The sequence below is a fragment of the Eleutherodactylus coqui genome, chromosome 4 (assembly GCF_035609145.1).
Source record: "Eleutherodactylus coqui strain aEleCoq1 chromosome 4, aEleCoq1.hap1, whole genome shotgun sequence".
NCBI lineage: Eukaryota > Metazoa > Chordata > Amphibia > Anura > Eleutherodactylidae > Eleutherodactylus > Eleutherodactylus coqui.
Window position 1 is genome coordinate 121271895 of NC_089840.1, and position 17321 is coordinate 121289215.

The following is a 17321-nucleotide window of genomic DNA, read 5'->3' on the forward strand; positions in this document are numbered from 1 at the left end:
GTCATACACATGAGTGATGTTTTACTGCATAGCACCGTGATGCGATGCTCTGCGGGAAACAAGTCGCACCGTAAGAGCAGTGAAACTGTGGAACTCTCTGCCTGAGGACGTGGTGATGGCAAAATCCATAGAGGAGTTTAAGAGGGGACTAGACGTCTTTCTAGAGTGCTATGATATTACTGGATATAGACATTAGGTGACCAGCGGGTTGTTGATCCAGGTCTTACAGTCAGGTAGGAACTATCAAAGGTTGAACCAGGGATTATTCTGACTGCCATTATGGAGTCGGGAAGGAATTTTTCTCCCGAATGGGCTAATTGGCTTCTGCCTCTTGGGGTTTTTTGCCTTCCTCTGGATCCACAATGGGAGGGGATGAAACAGGCCAAACTAGATGGACACTGTCTTCATTCAGCCTAACATACTATGTTACTTTGTGTTGTCTCGGAGCGTGCTCTCGCATTGCACTGACCATTGTTTTCAATGGGGCCAGCAGCAGCATCGCTATCCGTGCTAGGTGCATGCAACGCGATGCGAGGTCTCCCACTGAAAACAATGGGAGATAATCTGCAAAGTGATGCTAGGCTGTTTTGCCTTGAAAACGCTTCGCATCCTCAGGGATTTCACATGGATGGCAAGTGTGATATGAGGGGGGATTTATGGCCCATATCGAGCTCACCCATGTGATGTCAGCCTTATGGTACGTTCACCTGGTGAAATTAATCATGGAAAAAAATCCAAGTGAATTCCTCCTCTAAAACTCATGTCAAAATCTGCATCTTTTTCATGGAAATTTTTGTGTGATTTTACATGTGGAATTTGTCCTGTTGCCGAATTTTACTGCAATTCCCCCCTCCCATCCCCCACCCCCCACAAACACTCACAGACACCTCCTTCCTGGTGAACTGCAGTGTTTCTTTAAGAGAAAAGTTTGGCTGCAAAGACCAAACACAAAAGTTAGAACTAAACAGAAGACCAGGACATCTATCCAAAGTAATTATGTCCCTGTCTCCTGTGTCTACTTTGAATCAGGTGAGTCTTACATAATTATATCCACTGTTTCCTTTCTGAGTAATTCCTATGGCATAAATCTTTCAGTTTCGTTTCTCCTCTTTCCCTTCTCTGTTTTCTGACACTCCCCCTATGTGTATATAAGTGAGTAGAACTTTTCAGCTTCTCCTGATACTTGTTTCACCGGTTGTCTCTTGGACTTCGCAGAATCCTAATAGGAGACAATGGCTCCTAAATATAGCATGAAGGACCTGAAAAATGCAGGAGAATGTTTTCTGAAGCACCTAGAAGACACTGACAGAATGAATGTCACCAGTAAGGAAGACCTGAGACGTATCTATGGGGAATTTAAAAGACAGTAAGAGCAATTCTTCTTATTACTCCTCATTCAATTAATAATGCCAGTTTACTCATCCAAACATTGTGCCGCAAAAGTATACAAATACACATTTTCTTGTAATCTGAGAATATAGAAATTTTGGTAATCTGGCCAGATTTCCTGATTTAGAGCTCTATAATAATTTTCCATGTAACAATAGCAGAACTCTTAGGGGATAGAAGGAAATCCAGCGCTGCACTCGTTCCAATAAAAATGGAGCTTCATTCCAAAGATTACATAAAACTGTGCGGAAGATAACGCGTTTCAAGGGCTAAGATTAGGAGCGCTAGTTGCTCGAAACACGTCAACTGTATTACATGCGTTTTTATGTATCCATTTGATTGAGGCCCCCTTCACACAAGCGTATTTGCACGCACCTGAGCGCAGCGTATTTGCACGCACCTGAGCGCAGCGTATTTGTGGAGTGAACAACGCTTCCTTGCATGAGCAGCGGCATATTTTACTGCTCTTTTCCGCCCGCAAGTTCATTTTTTGCGTGGCAAACAAAGACGCATGAAATGGCGAATTAGTCTAATAAGTACCAGATGTGTTCCTTTTCCAGCAGAATTATGCAGTTTATCATGCATCTCCTTGCGTCTTGCGCACCCCATTAACTATGGGGACTTTTGGTGTGCAAATGCGCAAAAAAGTAGAGCATGCTTTTTTTGTGCAACTGCGCAGGAAATATGTACATGTTAATGAACCCATTGAAATCAATAGGTTTTATTCTCTGCATATGGCGCAGGAACCATTATGGTGCGGCTATATGGGGCAGAAATGTTGGGGATTTTCCGTAGTGGAATTGCATGCAAAAAATGCGCAGTGTTTAAAGTAGCAGCACAGTGGATGAGAGCATAACATCCTGCAGGAAAGAAATTCCACACAATCTGCTGTGAAATTGCCCTGTGGTGCGGAATTCAGTCTTTGTTTTTTCATTTTTACTTTTTTACCCTTGCCTTACCTTTTTGCTACTTTCCTGTCCACAAAGTCATATAAAAGCTTCTTTTTTTGCGAGACAAATTATATTTTTTAACATTTAATATTCCAGATAATATTCTGAAAATCTTATAAAAAATTTTAAGTGAAATGGAAAAACATGTTGCCATTTTTGGGAGATATGTTTGTATCGCATTCACTGTATGACCCTTATTATATTATTTCACGGGCGTTATTAGTAATAATATTGCAATACGCATGAAGGCACTGTCTGTTTTCAAAGTAGCCGGTTTCTGCTTGGAGACACGCTTCTATTATTTGTCATTGTGAGGGAGTAATATAAAATATCAATAGACATAAGGGAAAAGTCAACTGAAGCTATGAATTCAGATTATCTGAAGTCCTGGCTGTTCCCCGAAGGTAACTTTTGGTGGAAAGGGTAGGGAGAAGGATCGAGCATGCTGAATGATAACATGCTCAAAGCTTTATCATAGGCCTAGTTCACTGCACTACATAAGTAACGCAGTGAACTATGCTAGTGATCAAAACATGCATCTTCAATCCCCCTTGAAGCACTAGAAAATGCTGTAAATAAAAGTTTGATATATTATATGATATATTTAATTTTAAAAAAGCAGTTTAAAAAAACACATATTACCCTGACAAAACCCTAATATAAAAAGGATTCTGTCAGGGCAAAATGTGCACTTTTTACACTGGATTTTTTAAATATTTTGCACCTTTTCGTATTTTTACCTAAATGTTAAAAATGCACATAATAGATATTGCTGTGTTCCTAACAACCCAAGCAAATAAAAATATTATGTCATTTACCCCATACAGTGAATGAGGTTTTAAAAAAATATGCCAGAATAGTTATTTTTCGTTCATCTGCCTCCCAAAAAAACACAATAAAAGGCTATCTATAAAATGCTGTTACCCCAACATGGTACTAATAAAAGGTACAACTCTTCCTGCAAGAAACAAAACTTCGTTTTTAGCTTTGTTGCCAGAACAATAATAATATTATTGGTTTTGGAATGTGGCGATGCAAATTCTGTTTTTTCTTTACAACTGTGTTTTTATTCTACAAAAGTAGTAAAAAAATGTAAAAACTATATAAATTTGGTATTGCCTTAATTGCATTAAAGCATAGCGATGTTAGCATGTAGTTTAGGGACCTTTCACACAGCATGGAATATTCCACAACAGCATTGCAGGATATGCCCTCATGCCGAATATTCAGCACCAAAATCCACATTGCTTATGTGTGGATTTTTTGTGTGGAATTGGAAATAGCCGAATCCTGCCGGCAATCAAAATCTGCAGTTAGTAGTGCGGATTTTGGTGCGGAATTGAGGGACGGCATATACGGTCACAGAATATTCCGCCCTGTGTGAAAGGTCCCTTATACTGCACAGTGAATGCTGCAAAAAGAAGGCTGAAAAATAATTCTAAAATTGCTGGATTTTGCTGATCCAACCTCCAAAAAAGGAGAATAAAAAGCGATCATAAAGCCCGCTGTACCCCAGAATGATGCAAATGAAAACCCCCCGTCGTTTCACAAAAATAAGCCCTTCTGCCGCTCTGTGGATGAGTAATGTTACGAGTCTTGTAACTGCAGAGGAATAATTTTTCACATGTTTTTAGTGTACAAAAGAAGTTACATATGCAAAGACTATATAAACTTGGTATCACTGCAGTCACGCTGATCCAGAGGATTAAGTTATCATGTGACTTTTACTTCGTGTCGAACGGCTTCTATCAAAACAAAACCCCAAAATAGGACTATGGAGTTTCTGGATTTTTTTTACATCTCCTTCAATAGAAATGTATAAAAATTCTACTAGAGATGAGCGAGCACCAAAATGCTCGGGTGCTCGTTACTCGGGACAAAATTATCGCGATGCTCGAGGGTTCGTTTCGAACAACGAACCCCATTGAAGTCAATGGGCGACCCGAGCATTTTTGTATATCGCCGATGCTCGCTAAGGTTTTCATTTGTGAAAATCTGGGCAATTCAAGAAAGTGATGGGAACGACACAGCAACGGATAGGGCAGGCGAGGGGCTACATGTTGGGCTGCATCTCAAGTTCCCAGGTCCCACTATTAAGCCACAATAGCGTCAACAGTGCCCCCCCCAACAACTTTTACTTCTGAAAAGCCCTCATTCGCAATGCATACCTTAGCTAAGCACCACACTACCTCCAACAAAGCACAATCACTGCCTGCATGACACTCCGCTGGCACTTCTCCTGGGTTACATGCTGCCCAACCCCCCCCCCCCCCCCGCGCGCGCATGACGCAGTGTCCACAGAGCACACCAAAGTGTCCCTGCGCAGCCTTCAGCTGCACTTATGCCACACCACCCTCATGTCTATTTATAAGTGCGTCTGCCATGAGGAGGAACCGCAGGCACACACTGCAGAGGGTTGGCACGGCTAGGCAGCGACCCTCTTTAAAAGGGGCGGGGCGATAGCCCACAATGCTGTACAGAAGCAATGAGAAATCCAATCCTGTGCCACCTCCATCAGGAGCTGCACACGTGGGCATAGCAATGGGGAACCTATGTGCCACACACTATTCATTCTGTCAAGGTGTCTGCATGCCCCAGTCAGACCGCGGTTTTTTATAAATAGTCACAGGCAGGTACAACTCCGCAATGGGAATTCCGTGTGCACCCACAGCATGGGTGGCTCCCTGGAACCCACCGGCTGTACATAAATGTATCCCATTGCAGTGCCCATCACAGCTGAGGTAAAGTCCGATTAAATGCAGGTGGGCTTCGGCCCACACTACATTCCCCAGTCAGACTGGGGTTCTTTAGAAGTAGACACATGCAGTTACAACTCCGTGTGGACTGACAGCATGGGTGGGTGCCAGGAAGCCACCGGCGGTACATAAATATATCCCATTGCAGTGCCCATCACAGCTGAGGTAATGTCGTGCTTAATGCAGGTGGGCTTCGGCCCACACAGCATGCCCCAGTCAGACTGGGGTTCTTTAGAAGTGGACACATGCAGTTACAACTCCCATTGCAGTGCCCAACACAGCTGATGTAACGTCAGCTTTAATGCAGGTGGGCAAAAAATTAACTGGATTATACTGTAGGCGAGGGCCCCAAAAAATTGGTGTACCAACAGTACTAATTTACGTCAGAAAAATTGCCCATGCCCAACCAAGAGGGCAGGTGAAACCCATTAATCGCTTTGGTTAATGTGGCTTAATTTGTAACTAGGCCTGGAGGCAGCCCAGTTAAAATAAAAATTGGTTCAGGTGAAAGTTTCAACGCTTTAATGAGCATTGAAACGTATAAAAATTGTTTACAAAAATTATATGACTGAGCCTTGTGGGCCTAAGAAAAATTGCCCGTTCGGCGTGATTACGTCAGGTTTCAGGAGGAGGAGCAGGAGGAGGAGGATGAATATTATACACAGATTGATGAAGCTAAAAGGTCCACGTTTTTGATGGTGATAGAGAACAATGCTTCCATCCACGGGTGCAGCTTACGTATTGTTTAGGTATCGCTGCTGTCCGCTGGTGGAGAAGAGAAGTCTGGTGAAATCCAGGCTTTGTTCATCTTGATGAGTGTAAGCCTGTTGGCACTGTCGGTTGACAGGCGGGTACGCTTATCTGTGATGATTCCCCCAGCCGCACTAAACACACTCTCTGACAAGACGCTAGCCGCAGGACAAGCAAGCACCTCCAGGGCATACAGCGTGAGTTCAGGCCACGTGTCCAGCTTCGACACCCAGTAGTTGTAGGGGGCAGAGGCGTCACGGAGGACGGTCGTGCGATCGGCTACGTACTCCCTCACCATCCTTTTACAGTGCTTCCGCCGACTCAGCCTTGACTGGGGAGCAGTGACACAGTCTTGCTGGGGAGCCAGAAAGCTGTCAAAGGCCTTAGAGAGTGTTCCCCTGCCTGTGCTGTACATGCTGCCTGATCTCTGCGCCTCCCCTGCTACCTGGCCCTTGGAACTGCGCCTTCGGCCACTAGCGCTGTCGGATGGGAATGTTACCATCAGTTTGTCCGCCAGGGTCCTGTGGTATAGCATCACTCTCGAACCCCTTTCCTCTTCGGGTATGAGAGTGGAAAGGTTCTCCTTATACCGTGGGTCGAGCAGTGTGTACACCCAGTAATCCGTAGTGGCCAGAATGCGTGTAACGCGAGGGTCACAAGAAAGGCATCCTAACATGAAGTCAGCCATGTGTGCCAGGGTACCTGTACGCAACACATGGCTGTCCTCACTAGGAAGATCACTTTCAGGATCCTCCTCCTCCTCCTCCTCCTCCTCCTCCTCAGGCCATACACGCTGAAAGGATGACAGGCAAGCAGCATGGGTACCCTCAGCAGTGGGCCAAGCTGTCTCTTCCCCTCCTCCTCATCCTCCTCATGCTCCTCCTCCTCCTCCTCCTCAATGCGCTGAGATATAGACAGGAGGGTGCTGTGACTATCCAGCGACATACTGTCTTCCCCCGCCTCTGTTTCCGAGCGCAAAGCGTCTGCCTTTATGCTTTGCAGGGAACTTCTCAAGAGGCATAGCAGAGGAATGGTGACGCTAATGATTGCAGCATCGCCGCTCACCATCTGGGTAGACTCCCCAAAGTTTCCAAGGACCTGGCAGATGTCTGCCGACCAGGCCCACTCTTCTGTAAAGAATTGAGGAGGCTGACTCCCACTGCGCCACCCATGTTGGAGTTGGTATTCCACTATAGCTCTACGCTGCTCATAGAGTCTGGCCAACATGTGGAGCATAGAGTTCCACCGTGTGTGCACGTCGCACAGCAGTCGGTGCACTGGCAGATGAAACCGATGTTGCAGGGTGCGCAGGGTGGCAGCGTCCGTGTGGGACTTGCGGAAATGTGCGCAGAGCCGGCGCACCTTTCCGAGCAGGTCTGACAAGCGTGGGTAGCTTTTCAGAAAGCGCTGAACCACCAAATTAATGACGTGGGCCAGGCATGGCACGTGCGTGAGGCTGCCGAGCTGCAGAGCCGCCACCAGGTTACGGCCGTTGTCACACACGACCATGCCCGGTTGGAGGCTCAGCGGCGCAAGCCAGCGGTCGGTCTGCTCTGTCAGACCCTGCAGCAGTTCGTGGGCCGTGTGCCTCTTCTCTCCTAAGCTGAGTAGTTTTAGCACGGCCTGCTGACGCTTGCCCACCGCTGTGCTGCCACGCCGCGCGACACCGACTGCTGGCGACGTGCTGCTGCTGACACATCTTGATTGCGAGACAGAGGTTGCGTAGGAGGAGGAGGGTGGTTTAGTGGAGGAAGCATACACCGCCGCAGATACCACCACCGAGCTGGGGCCCGCAATTCTGGGGGTGGGTAGGACGTGAGCGGTCCCAGGCTCTGACTCTGTCCCAGCCTCCACTAAATTCACCCAATGTGCCGTCAGAGAGATATAGTGGCCCTGCCCCCCTGTGCTTGTCCACGTGTCCGTTGTTAAGTGGACCTTGGCAGTAACCGCGTTGGTGAGGGCGCGTACAATGTTGCGGGAGACGTGGTCATGCAGGGCTGGGACGGCACATCGGGAAAAGTAGTGGCGACTGGGAACTGAGTAGCGCGGGGCCGCCGCCACCATCATACCTTTGAAAGCGTCCGTTTCCACAACCCTATACGGCAGCATCTCCAGGCTGATAAATTTGGCTATGTGCACGTTTAACGCTTGAGCGTGCGGGTGCGTGGCGGCGTACTTGCGCTCCAACACTTGCGCTAGCGACGGCTGGACGGTGCGCTGAGAGACATTGGTGGATGGGGCCGAGCACAGCGGAGGTGAGGGTGTGGGTGCAGGCCAGGAGACGGTAGTGCCTGTGTCCTGAGAGAGGGGTTGGATCTCAGTGGCAGGTTTGGGCACAGGGGGAGAGGCAGCGGTGCAAACCGGAGGCGGTGAACGGCCTTCGTCCCACCTTGTGGGGTGCTTGGCCATCATATGTCTGCGCATGCTGGTGGTGGTGAGGCTGGTGGTGGTGGCTCCCCGGCTGATCTTGGCGCGACAAAGGTTGCACACCACTGTTCGTCGGTCGTCTGCACTCTCAGTGAAAAACTGCCACACCTTTGAGCACCTCGGCCTCTGCAGGGTGGCATGGCGCGAGGGGGCGCTTTGGGAAACAGTTGGTGGATTCTTCGGACTGGCCCTGCCTCTACCCCTGGCCACCGCACTGCCTCTTCCAACCTGCCCTGCTGCTGCACTTGCCTCCCCCTCTGAAGACCTGTCCTCAGTAGGTGTAGCAAACCAGGTGGGGTCAGTCACCTCATCGTCCTGCTGCTCTTCCTCCGAATCCTCTGTGCGCTCCTCCCTCGGACTTACTCCAATTACTACTACCTGAGTGATAGACAACTGTGTCTCATCGTCATCGTCCTCCTCACCCACTGAAAGCTCTTGAGACAGTTGCCGGAAGTCCCCAGCCTCATCCCCCGGACCCCGGGAACTTTCCAAAGGTTGGGCATCGGTCACGACAAACTCCTCCGGTGGGAGAGGAACCATTGCTGGCCATTCTGGGCAGTGGCCTGAGAACAGTTCCTGGGAGTCTGCCTGCTCCTCAGAATGTGTCATTGTAATGGAGTGAGGAGGCTGGGAGGAAGGAGGAGCAGCAGCCAGAGGATTCAGAGGATTCAGAGATAGATTGCTGGATGCACTTTCTGCCATCCACGACAGGACCTGCTCACACTGCTCATCTTCTAATAAAGGTCTACTGCGTGGACCCATTAAATGTGAGATGAATGTGGGGACGCCAGAAACGTGCCTCTCTCCTAATCCCGCAGCAGTCGGCTGCGATACACCTGGATCAGGAGCTCGGCCTGTGCCCACACCCTGACTTGGGCCTCCGCGTCCTCGCCCGCGTCCACGTCCTCTAGGCCTACCCCTACCCCTCAGCATGGTGTATTACCAGTAGTGCAGAAACAGAACGCTGTAATTAAATGTGCCGCTTATTGGCCTGTGGTTGGAGGCTGACTTCGCTTACGGAACGCACAGCAGAGGCAGGAAAGAATTTTGCGCAAGCCTGCTGTAACACTTAGCTGGCTGCGTATGAATTAGGACAACTACCCCCAGCAGAGACCCAGTATACTTGTGGACAGGAATACAGCGGTGATGTAAGAGGCAACACAGAGGCAGGAAAGAATTTTGCGCAAGCCTGCTGTAACACTTAGCTGGCTGCGTATGAATTAGGACAACTACCCCCAGCAGAGACCCAGTACACTTGTGGACAGGAATACAGCGGTGATGTAAGAGGCAACACAGAGGCAGGAAAGAATTTTGCGCAAGCCTGCTGTAACACTTAGCTGGCTGCGTATGAATTAGGACAACTACCCCCAGCAAAGACCCAGTACACTTGTGGTCAGGAATACAGCGGTGATGTAAGAGGCAACACAGAGGCAGGAAAGAATTTTGCGCAAGCCTGCTGTAACACTTAGCTGGCTGCGTATGAATTAGGACAACTACCCCCAGCAGAGACCCAGTACACTTGTGGACAGGAATACAGCGGTGATATAAGAGGCAACACAGAGGCAGGAAAGAATTTTGCGCAAGCCTGCTGTAACACTTAGCTGGCTGCGTATGAATTAGGAGGACAACTACCCCCAGCAGAGACCCAGTACACTGAGGACGGTCACAGGCAGCCCAAATAGATTTTTTTTCCCAAATGTTTTTGGAAAGGCCCACTGCCCATATACACTAAATATGTCTTCTGTCCCTGCCTCACCACTACTGGCCCTGGACAATGTAAAATTACTGCAGGACGCAATGCCCTGCATGGCCTCTATACAAAAAAAAAAAAGTGCAACACTGCAAAAAGCAGCCTCCACACTACTGCACACGGTTAGATGTGGCCCTAAGAAGGACCGTTGGGGTTCTTGAAGCCTAAAATAACTCCTAACGCTCTCCCTATAGCAGCTCCGGCACCAGCAGCACTGTCCCTGATCTCTGTCAGAATGCATCTGTGGCGAGCCGCGGGAGGGGCCGATTTATATACTCGGGTGACACCTGGTCTCGCCAGCCACTCACTGCAGGGGGGTAGTATAGGGCTTGAACGTCGCAGGGGGGAGTTGTAATGCCTTCCCTGTCTTTCTATTGGCCAGAAAAGCGCGCTAACGTCTCAGAGATGAAAGTGAAAGTAACTCGAACATCGCGTGGTACTCGTTACGAGTAACGAGCATCTCGAACACGCTAATACTCGAACGAGTATCAAGCACGGACGAGTACGTTTGCTCATCTCTAAATTCTACATTATTTGTACCCCAAAGTTGTGCCATTAAAAATGCAAGTCAAAACACGAAACAACACAGCTATGTCAACGGTGAAAACAAGTGTGAACATCGCTTCACATGAGTGTATGCGTATTTGTGAAAAAAATAATGCTTTTTTGCGCATACATCGGCGTAGTTTACTTTCATTTTTTGCATCTGCAAGGCATGTTGATTTGTGTGCGGCCAAAAATTTGCACCAATTGAAATGGCTTATTAGTCCAATGAGTTCCAGATGTGTTCTTTTTCCTTCGCAGTTATGTAGTGTTTGACGCATCTTTTAGCATATTGCGTGTGCATTTACGCATCCCCATTGACTTACATGGGGACTTTTGGTGCGCAAATGCGTTGGAAAACAGGGCATGTTGGGTTTTTTTGTTTTTTTTTTGCACAACTGAAGTGCTCAGAAAAAATACACACATTTGAGGGAATGCATTAATGTGGATGGGTTCTACTCTCTGCGTATTGCTTGCGCAATTTTTGTGTGCAAATACGCCTGTGTGACACAGACCTAAGGAGCAAACGACGATCACTGAAAAGGTAAGGTCATGTTCACACAGCCGATTCCACATTCATTCATCCTCATCAACGATGTTTGAAGTATTTTAATTGAAACTTGGGCTCCAAGCTATACGGCACATGGATTTAAAAAAAAAAGAAGTCATTTCATGGTGCTGAATCCATGTGGGGAAATTCACAGGTGGAGTGAAAGGGACCCACTGTGAGCATATGCAAATCCGTGATTGCCAGTTTTCTACCATTCACACTGCATAATGAGAATGCAGGCAATCACTGAGGGTAGGCGGGGCAAGCAGCGCCTCATGAATAAGGGCTTGTTCAGGAATGTTAAGGACCTTCGCGGCCACGTAACCTTTCAAGTCTTGAGGTCCAAATTAGTTCGTACCTGGATGCATCAAGGAGGCCAAAAACTATATAATTTATAGTTATCAGTTCCCACAGATATGTAGAGATGAGCCGCGGCAAGTATACAGCCCACTCTGCTTAAGGCGCGTACACTGAAAGTTTATTCACTTTGATATAGTTCTAATACAGGAAAGGAATACGTCATTAGTCACGGGGTTAATCTCATTGGGTTAGAAAAACATTAAGAATCATGCATTGTTCAGCAATCAGTGTAGTGAGAATATATCTGTTATGTTCTCAAGTGTCTGTTTCTCCCAGCATTATCTGGTCCTCCCTTGTATTCACTTTGTGATTCAGGTGGCTGTAGTACAGTCAGTTCCTTTGTCCAAGTCTCCGAATGGAGGTGTGGGAGGGCTTCTTCTGATAAGAACTGTGTCCAGACTCGGTTCTCATGAAAAAGAACAGAGACACATCATTAGACATTGTACCGAATCTCATGCTCTAAAGCTATTTCTGCTTGAATTATTGTTTCACTACACACAAGCTTATTTACATCTTATAATGCTCCATTTTGTATCTAGCGGCCATTTTGAGACAGATTCTTACATTTTATGAACCTGTACCTTCTCAGGAACACTATCTTTTCTCCTTAGGGAGAGCACCTAGAAGGTGAGTGAGTGAGGAGACTTATAAGTCCATTCATGCTCCTCTGGGTAATATGCAAATAAGGGCTCATCAGACGACCATATATCGGCTGGCTATTTACGCCGGCTGATATACAGCGTCTCTCTCTGCAGGGGGAGGAGTCTGGAAGAGCCGGGAGCAGTGCTCTGAGCTCCCGCCTCCACCTCTACCCCCCTGAACTATTTTTAATGAGAGGTGGGGCGGGGCTAATTCCCGAAACTTACCCCACCCCCATCCCACCTCCTCTTATTGCAAATAGTGCAGAGGGGCGGAGAGGGGGTGGAAAGGAGGCAGAGAGGGGGCGGGAGCTCAGAGCACTGCTCCCGGCTCTTCCAGCCCCCCCCCCCTGCAGAGAGAGATGCCGTATATCAGCTGGCGTGAATACCCGGCCGATATATGGTCGTCTGAATGCACCCTTAGGCCTCCCTCACACAGGGAGTTTGCAAAACACTGCGTTTTCAGCTGCGTTTTCAGCTGCGTTTTCATTTCAATGGGAGACTCAGCTGAAAACGCCCAAGAATAGAACATGCAGCACTTTCAAAATGCAGCGTTTTGAGACAGTCAATGAAGGGCTGTGATTGGTTATCGGCACGCTCGATGCCCAATCACAGCCCTTCATTGACTGTCTCAGCCAATCAGCGCCGGCAAGCTCTGATTGGCTGAGACAGTCAATGAAGGGCTGTGATTGGGCATCGAGCAAGCACTGACAACCAATCACAGCACTCTATCGCCGGAGGCCAGGGGCCTCCGGCAATAGACTTTGGGGTGCCGAGGAAGCCTGGATCAGCGGCAGAGACCAGCGGCCGCGACCCGGACTGCAGCGGCTAGCTGAGTATTGCTTTCTTTTTTTTCTCTAGCCCGCTGGGACTGATTTTTGGGGTAGGGCTTCTATTACAAGCCCTCACCCCGAAAATCGGCGAGCGGTTAACGCTGCCAAAAACGCGGCACCAAGTGTTGCCGCGTTTTTAGCAGTGCCAAAACCGCTACCCATTCATTTCAATGGGCAACGCAGGGCTGAAAACGCCCCAGAATAGAACATGCATCGTTGTCAAAGCGCAGCGTTGGGAGGTGCTACGTTTTCAGCCCTGTGTGAGCAGCCCCATTGAAATGAATGGGAGTGTTGTACAGCGTTTAGCGCTGGGCTGAAAAGGCAGCGCTAAACGCTGTATAAAACGCCCTGTGTGAGGGAGGCCTAAGGGAGATGGAACAATTCCATCAGCTCACCACCTATTGGAAGGCAGCATCCCTGCAAGACAAAGTTAGACTCTTTATACAAGCCTTGTAACAATAACTGAGAATTGAAAGCCAAGCCAGAATCCATACACAGACAGCTGTTTTAGGGTGTTCGCCCCTCATCAGTGTGCAGTAGTATCCCTGGCTAGCAAGAGGCCTATGATGTGGGTCAGGAACGCTATCTTTTCTCCTGCGTATTTTGGCTGCAGCCTGTATTTGTTTGTGCAAATACACTGCTAGTTTGCACACAATCAAAAAAAGGTGCAGGTTTTCTGTCTTTGTTGTGTGCATTTGCGCAATCCCATTCATTTTAATGGTCTCTTGTGGTTACCAAGTTAGGTCATGTCATATAGTTTTTCATGCAATCGCACATCACATGAAAAAATTATTCATGTGACTGAACCCATTGCAATTAATGGGTTCTATTCACTGTTTACTACACATGCAAAATTTGCATGCACACTTCACTGCGCAAATACGAGCATATAAACTGCTTAGGCTGCTTTCACACTTTACATTTTTGGAGATGAGTAGTTATATATGCTTCATGAGGCCCCGGTCTCAAAGCTAGCATAAGTTAAATACAACTCACATGGCAGTTAGTGTTAAAACCCCCACACCTTACCCCGTAAGGCATCAGATAGCACACAGACTCACTGACCCGTACCAGCGTGTCCTATTTCTCGTCTGTGCTATGAGTTTTTTATGCAGACCATCAGTCCATGTGAAAAACTATCATTGTGCATAGCCTCACCGGTTATAACAGAGCTGTATGCTGTCCATCAGATGACCACAGGCGGCACATGTTCCCAAAAACAGAGTGCGCCAAAGGCCTTAGCGACTAGCCGCTGATTTCAGTCTGTCACTACTCCCTGCGGCACACAGTCAGCGAACAGGACAGGGCAGGTTCCCTCTAGGATATGTCCAAACAGGACGCATTTACTGCGGAATGTCCGCAGCTGCAAAATCCACATCTAGAACCGCACGATTGACGTGGATTTTGGTGCGTACATCACCCCTCATTAGAAGAGATGGAATCTGCAACAAAAAACTGGTGCTGTAATTGACATTCTACGGAAATCCGCACCGCCTTTCAATTTTAACACGGGTTTTGTGCAGATTTTTTACGCAATGATTGGATGAGATGTTGATAATCTCATCCACTTTGCTGTTACTGTAAATGCTGCTGATTTTCTGTGTGTACGGCTCATATGGAAAACCTGTGTCAAATCCATGCGAACATAGCCTTAAGGGGTTAAATGCAGTCAGTATCTTGTATAGGTTATACTGTCTGATCGAAGTGAAACTGCAGAGCTGAAATCCGAAGAGTGGCAGTAATCCTGGAGATGTAACGACTCATTTACACGGGCGCAAACGCATTGCAATTGTATAAATGCACCGCATATTTACACGACCCAGCGTATGTCTGCTGCTGCATGTTTTTCACTGTGCAAAGGCATTGCATATTTGCGCATGCAAAAAAGAATGCGGACTGGCCAATTGATATGCTGCGCAAATATGCAGGAAACATGCAGGTTTCCTGCATATTCACTGAGTATTTCCGCCGGCCCATCCACTTCAATAGCCTATTGCAGTGCTTAATATGCACCATAATTGGACATGCTGCTTTTTTTTTTAACACAATCGCACATTGCATTAAAAAAAATCTGCTTGTGTGAACAAACCTATTGAAATCAATGGGTTCCATTCACTGCCTATTACGTGCGCAAAAATTACACATGTAATACGTGGTGCAAATATGGCCATGAGAATGAGCCCTTACCTTGCAGGAAATAACTGCAACACTTAGTTGCATTGTTATGAGAATATCATTAGTAATAGCATTAGGGGGGTAGTTATAGCGGATGTGCAGTTGTTACCAGGCCCTGGAGCACGGGTGTAGTTACAGGGGGTGCAGGGGTAGCGGTTCCTACCGGGCCCTGAAGCAGGGGCGTAGTTGTAGGGGGTGCAGGGGTAGCAGTTGCTACCCGGCCCTCTAGCAGGGGTGTAGTTGTAGGGAGTGCGGGGGTATCAGTTGTTACCGGGCCAGTTGTTCCCAGACCCTGGAGTGGAGACATAGCTATAGGGGTAGCAGTTGTTACCAGGCCCTGGAGCCTATTACATAAGAAGACTCCAGTATTATAAACCCCAATGGTAGGTAGGGGGCGCTGTTACAGATTTTGCATTGGCAGCTAAGAGCTTCTAGTTATGCCTCTGAACAGCATTTACATACAGGTGCATTCTGGGAGTTTAATAGATTAGCTGAAGAACTCCCGCGGCCCTCATCCAGAGCAATCAGTCTGGCTGTGCGGATACCATGAAGGACTCTCCAGTATCAGGGAGTGAGCAGAACCCAGGCTGCCCATCAGAAGGTACAGGGTAGGTGGCTGACCAGTAGTTGACATTATAGCGACGCGTGAGAATGGAAACTTATTAAATTGCTTAATTTAAAGGCAAGCTGCAACAAAGAGGTTTTTTCAAACTGCACTTTTTTTTCTTCAACTAATCCAAATTTGTTGAAACCTTGCGGGGCACTCCTAGGGTGTTCCTATGACATTTTTGATATGTGTGATTGCATATCAGAAATACTGCTGAAAAGCACATTTAACCTTTAAACATTGCAGTTTTGCAACCTGTAAAAGTTAAACAGCTGAAAACCGCAGTTTTGCGTTAAAACTCATGTACTTTTCGGGAACCTTTTTTTAAAAATGCAGTTATACACCCCTCAAACCTGTCGTACAAATGCGTAAACGTGCCATGTGGGGATGCAGCCGTAAAAAGCCCCAAGTGTTTCCAACCATTTCCCATTTCATAAGTGTTCAGTTTCCTTTGGGTGGAAACATACATGCAGTTTTTATTTCAGTTTTTTCAAAATATAGGAGAAAGACCTAGTTGGAGTCAGTAGGGCTGTGGCTGCGAAGCGATGCAGAGATCCACCTAACTGTAGGGTGTGACTGGTCCCCTGTAGCCCTTTTTTAACTGCATAGCATACATATAAGTCATGCAGTTGTAGAGGGTGTATTGAGCTGGCTTGGGAGCCAAGTCCACTCCTTATCCGGTGGGTGTAAGTTGGTTTCAACTGCTAATAGCAGCTGTTAACTATTTAGATGTTGCAGTCAAAGCTGACCACAGTGTCTAAGCAATCAGCCAGAGGGGGTTAGCATTGTAGTAAAGGCTGCCATACATTGGTGTCTATTGAATGCAGCATGCATGGATGCAACATTGAAAAGTACAAAATACTGCAATACTTTAGTATTGCAGAATATGGTTCAAGTCTCCTATGGGGACTTAAAAATAAAATGAAGAATGTGTTCTAAAATTAAAAAAAATTTAAATCTTAACTTTTTTTCCCATTTTTTTTTCTAAGCAGTGGAAAAATTGGTGTCGCTGTATTCACGAAAGTACTAACTATTAAAATATTGCATCTTCCCCAAAATTCAATAAAGAGTAGTCAAAAAGATGTATGTACCCCCAAATAGTGCTAATACAAACTACAGCTCGCCCTGCAAAATGAAGCCCACTCATAGCCTAGTTAAAAAAAAAGTTACCAGTCTCTGAATGTTTTCTAGAAAAAGAAAAATTGCATTTTTAACCCCTTTAATACTTCTTTATAGAATGGAAGGGACCTCTAGGGTCATCGGGTCCAACCCCCTGCTCAGTGCAGGACAGTATTTTCTTGGGTATTTTCAATAGTTTTTTTTAACTTCTGTCAACCTAGCCATTTAAAGGTTAGTTTGTTGTGTGGCAAGCTGTAGTTTTTTTAATACCATTGGGTAAATTCTTATTAATATTTTTTTAGAAGGCAGCATGAAAAAAAACATGGATTCTGCCTTTTTTTTTTTCCAACAGCATTAGGGCGCATTCAGACGACCGTATATCGGCTGGGTTTTCACGCTGGCTGATATACAGCGTCTCTCTCTGCAGGGGGAGGAGGTTGGAAGAGCCGGGAGCAGTGCTCTTAGCTCCCGCCC

General features: G+C 46.9%; 1 protein-coding gene across 1 annotated transcript in view; it reads left to right on the plus strand.

Moving 5' to 3' along the window:
* The first annotated feature begins 1197 nt into the window (after positions 1-1197).
* Positions 1198-17321, plus strand: part of MOV10 (Mov10 RNA helicase) — a 74980-nt gene continuing 58856 nt past the window's right edge. Inside the window, exon 1 of the mRNA XM_066600050.1 lies at positions 1198-1366. Within this exon, the coding sequence (XP_066456147.1) occupies positions 1233-1366 (134 nt within the window). The 5' untranslated portion in view covers positions 1198-1232. The remainder of the gene's footprint in view (positions 1367-17321) is intronic.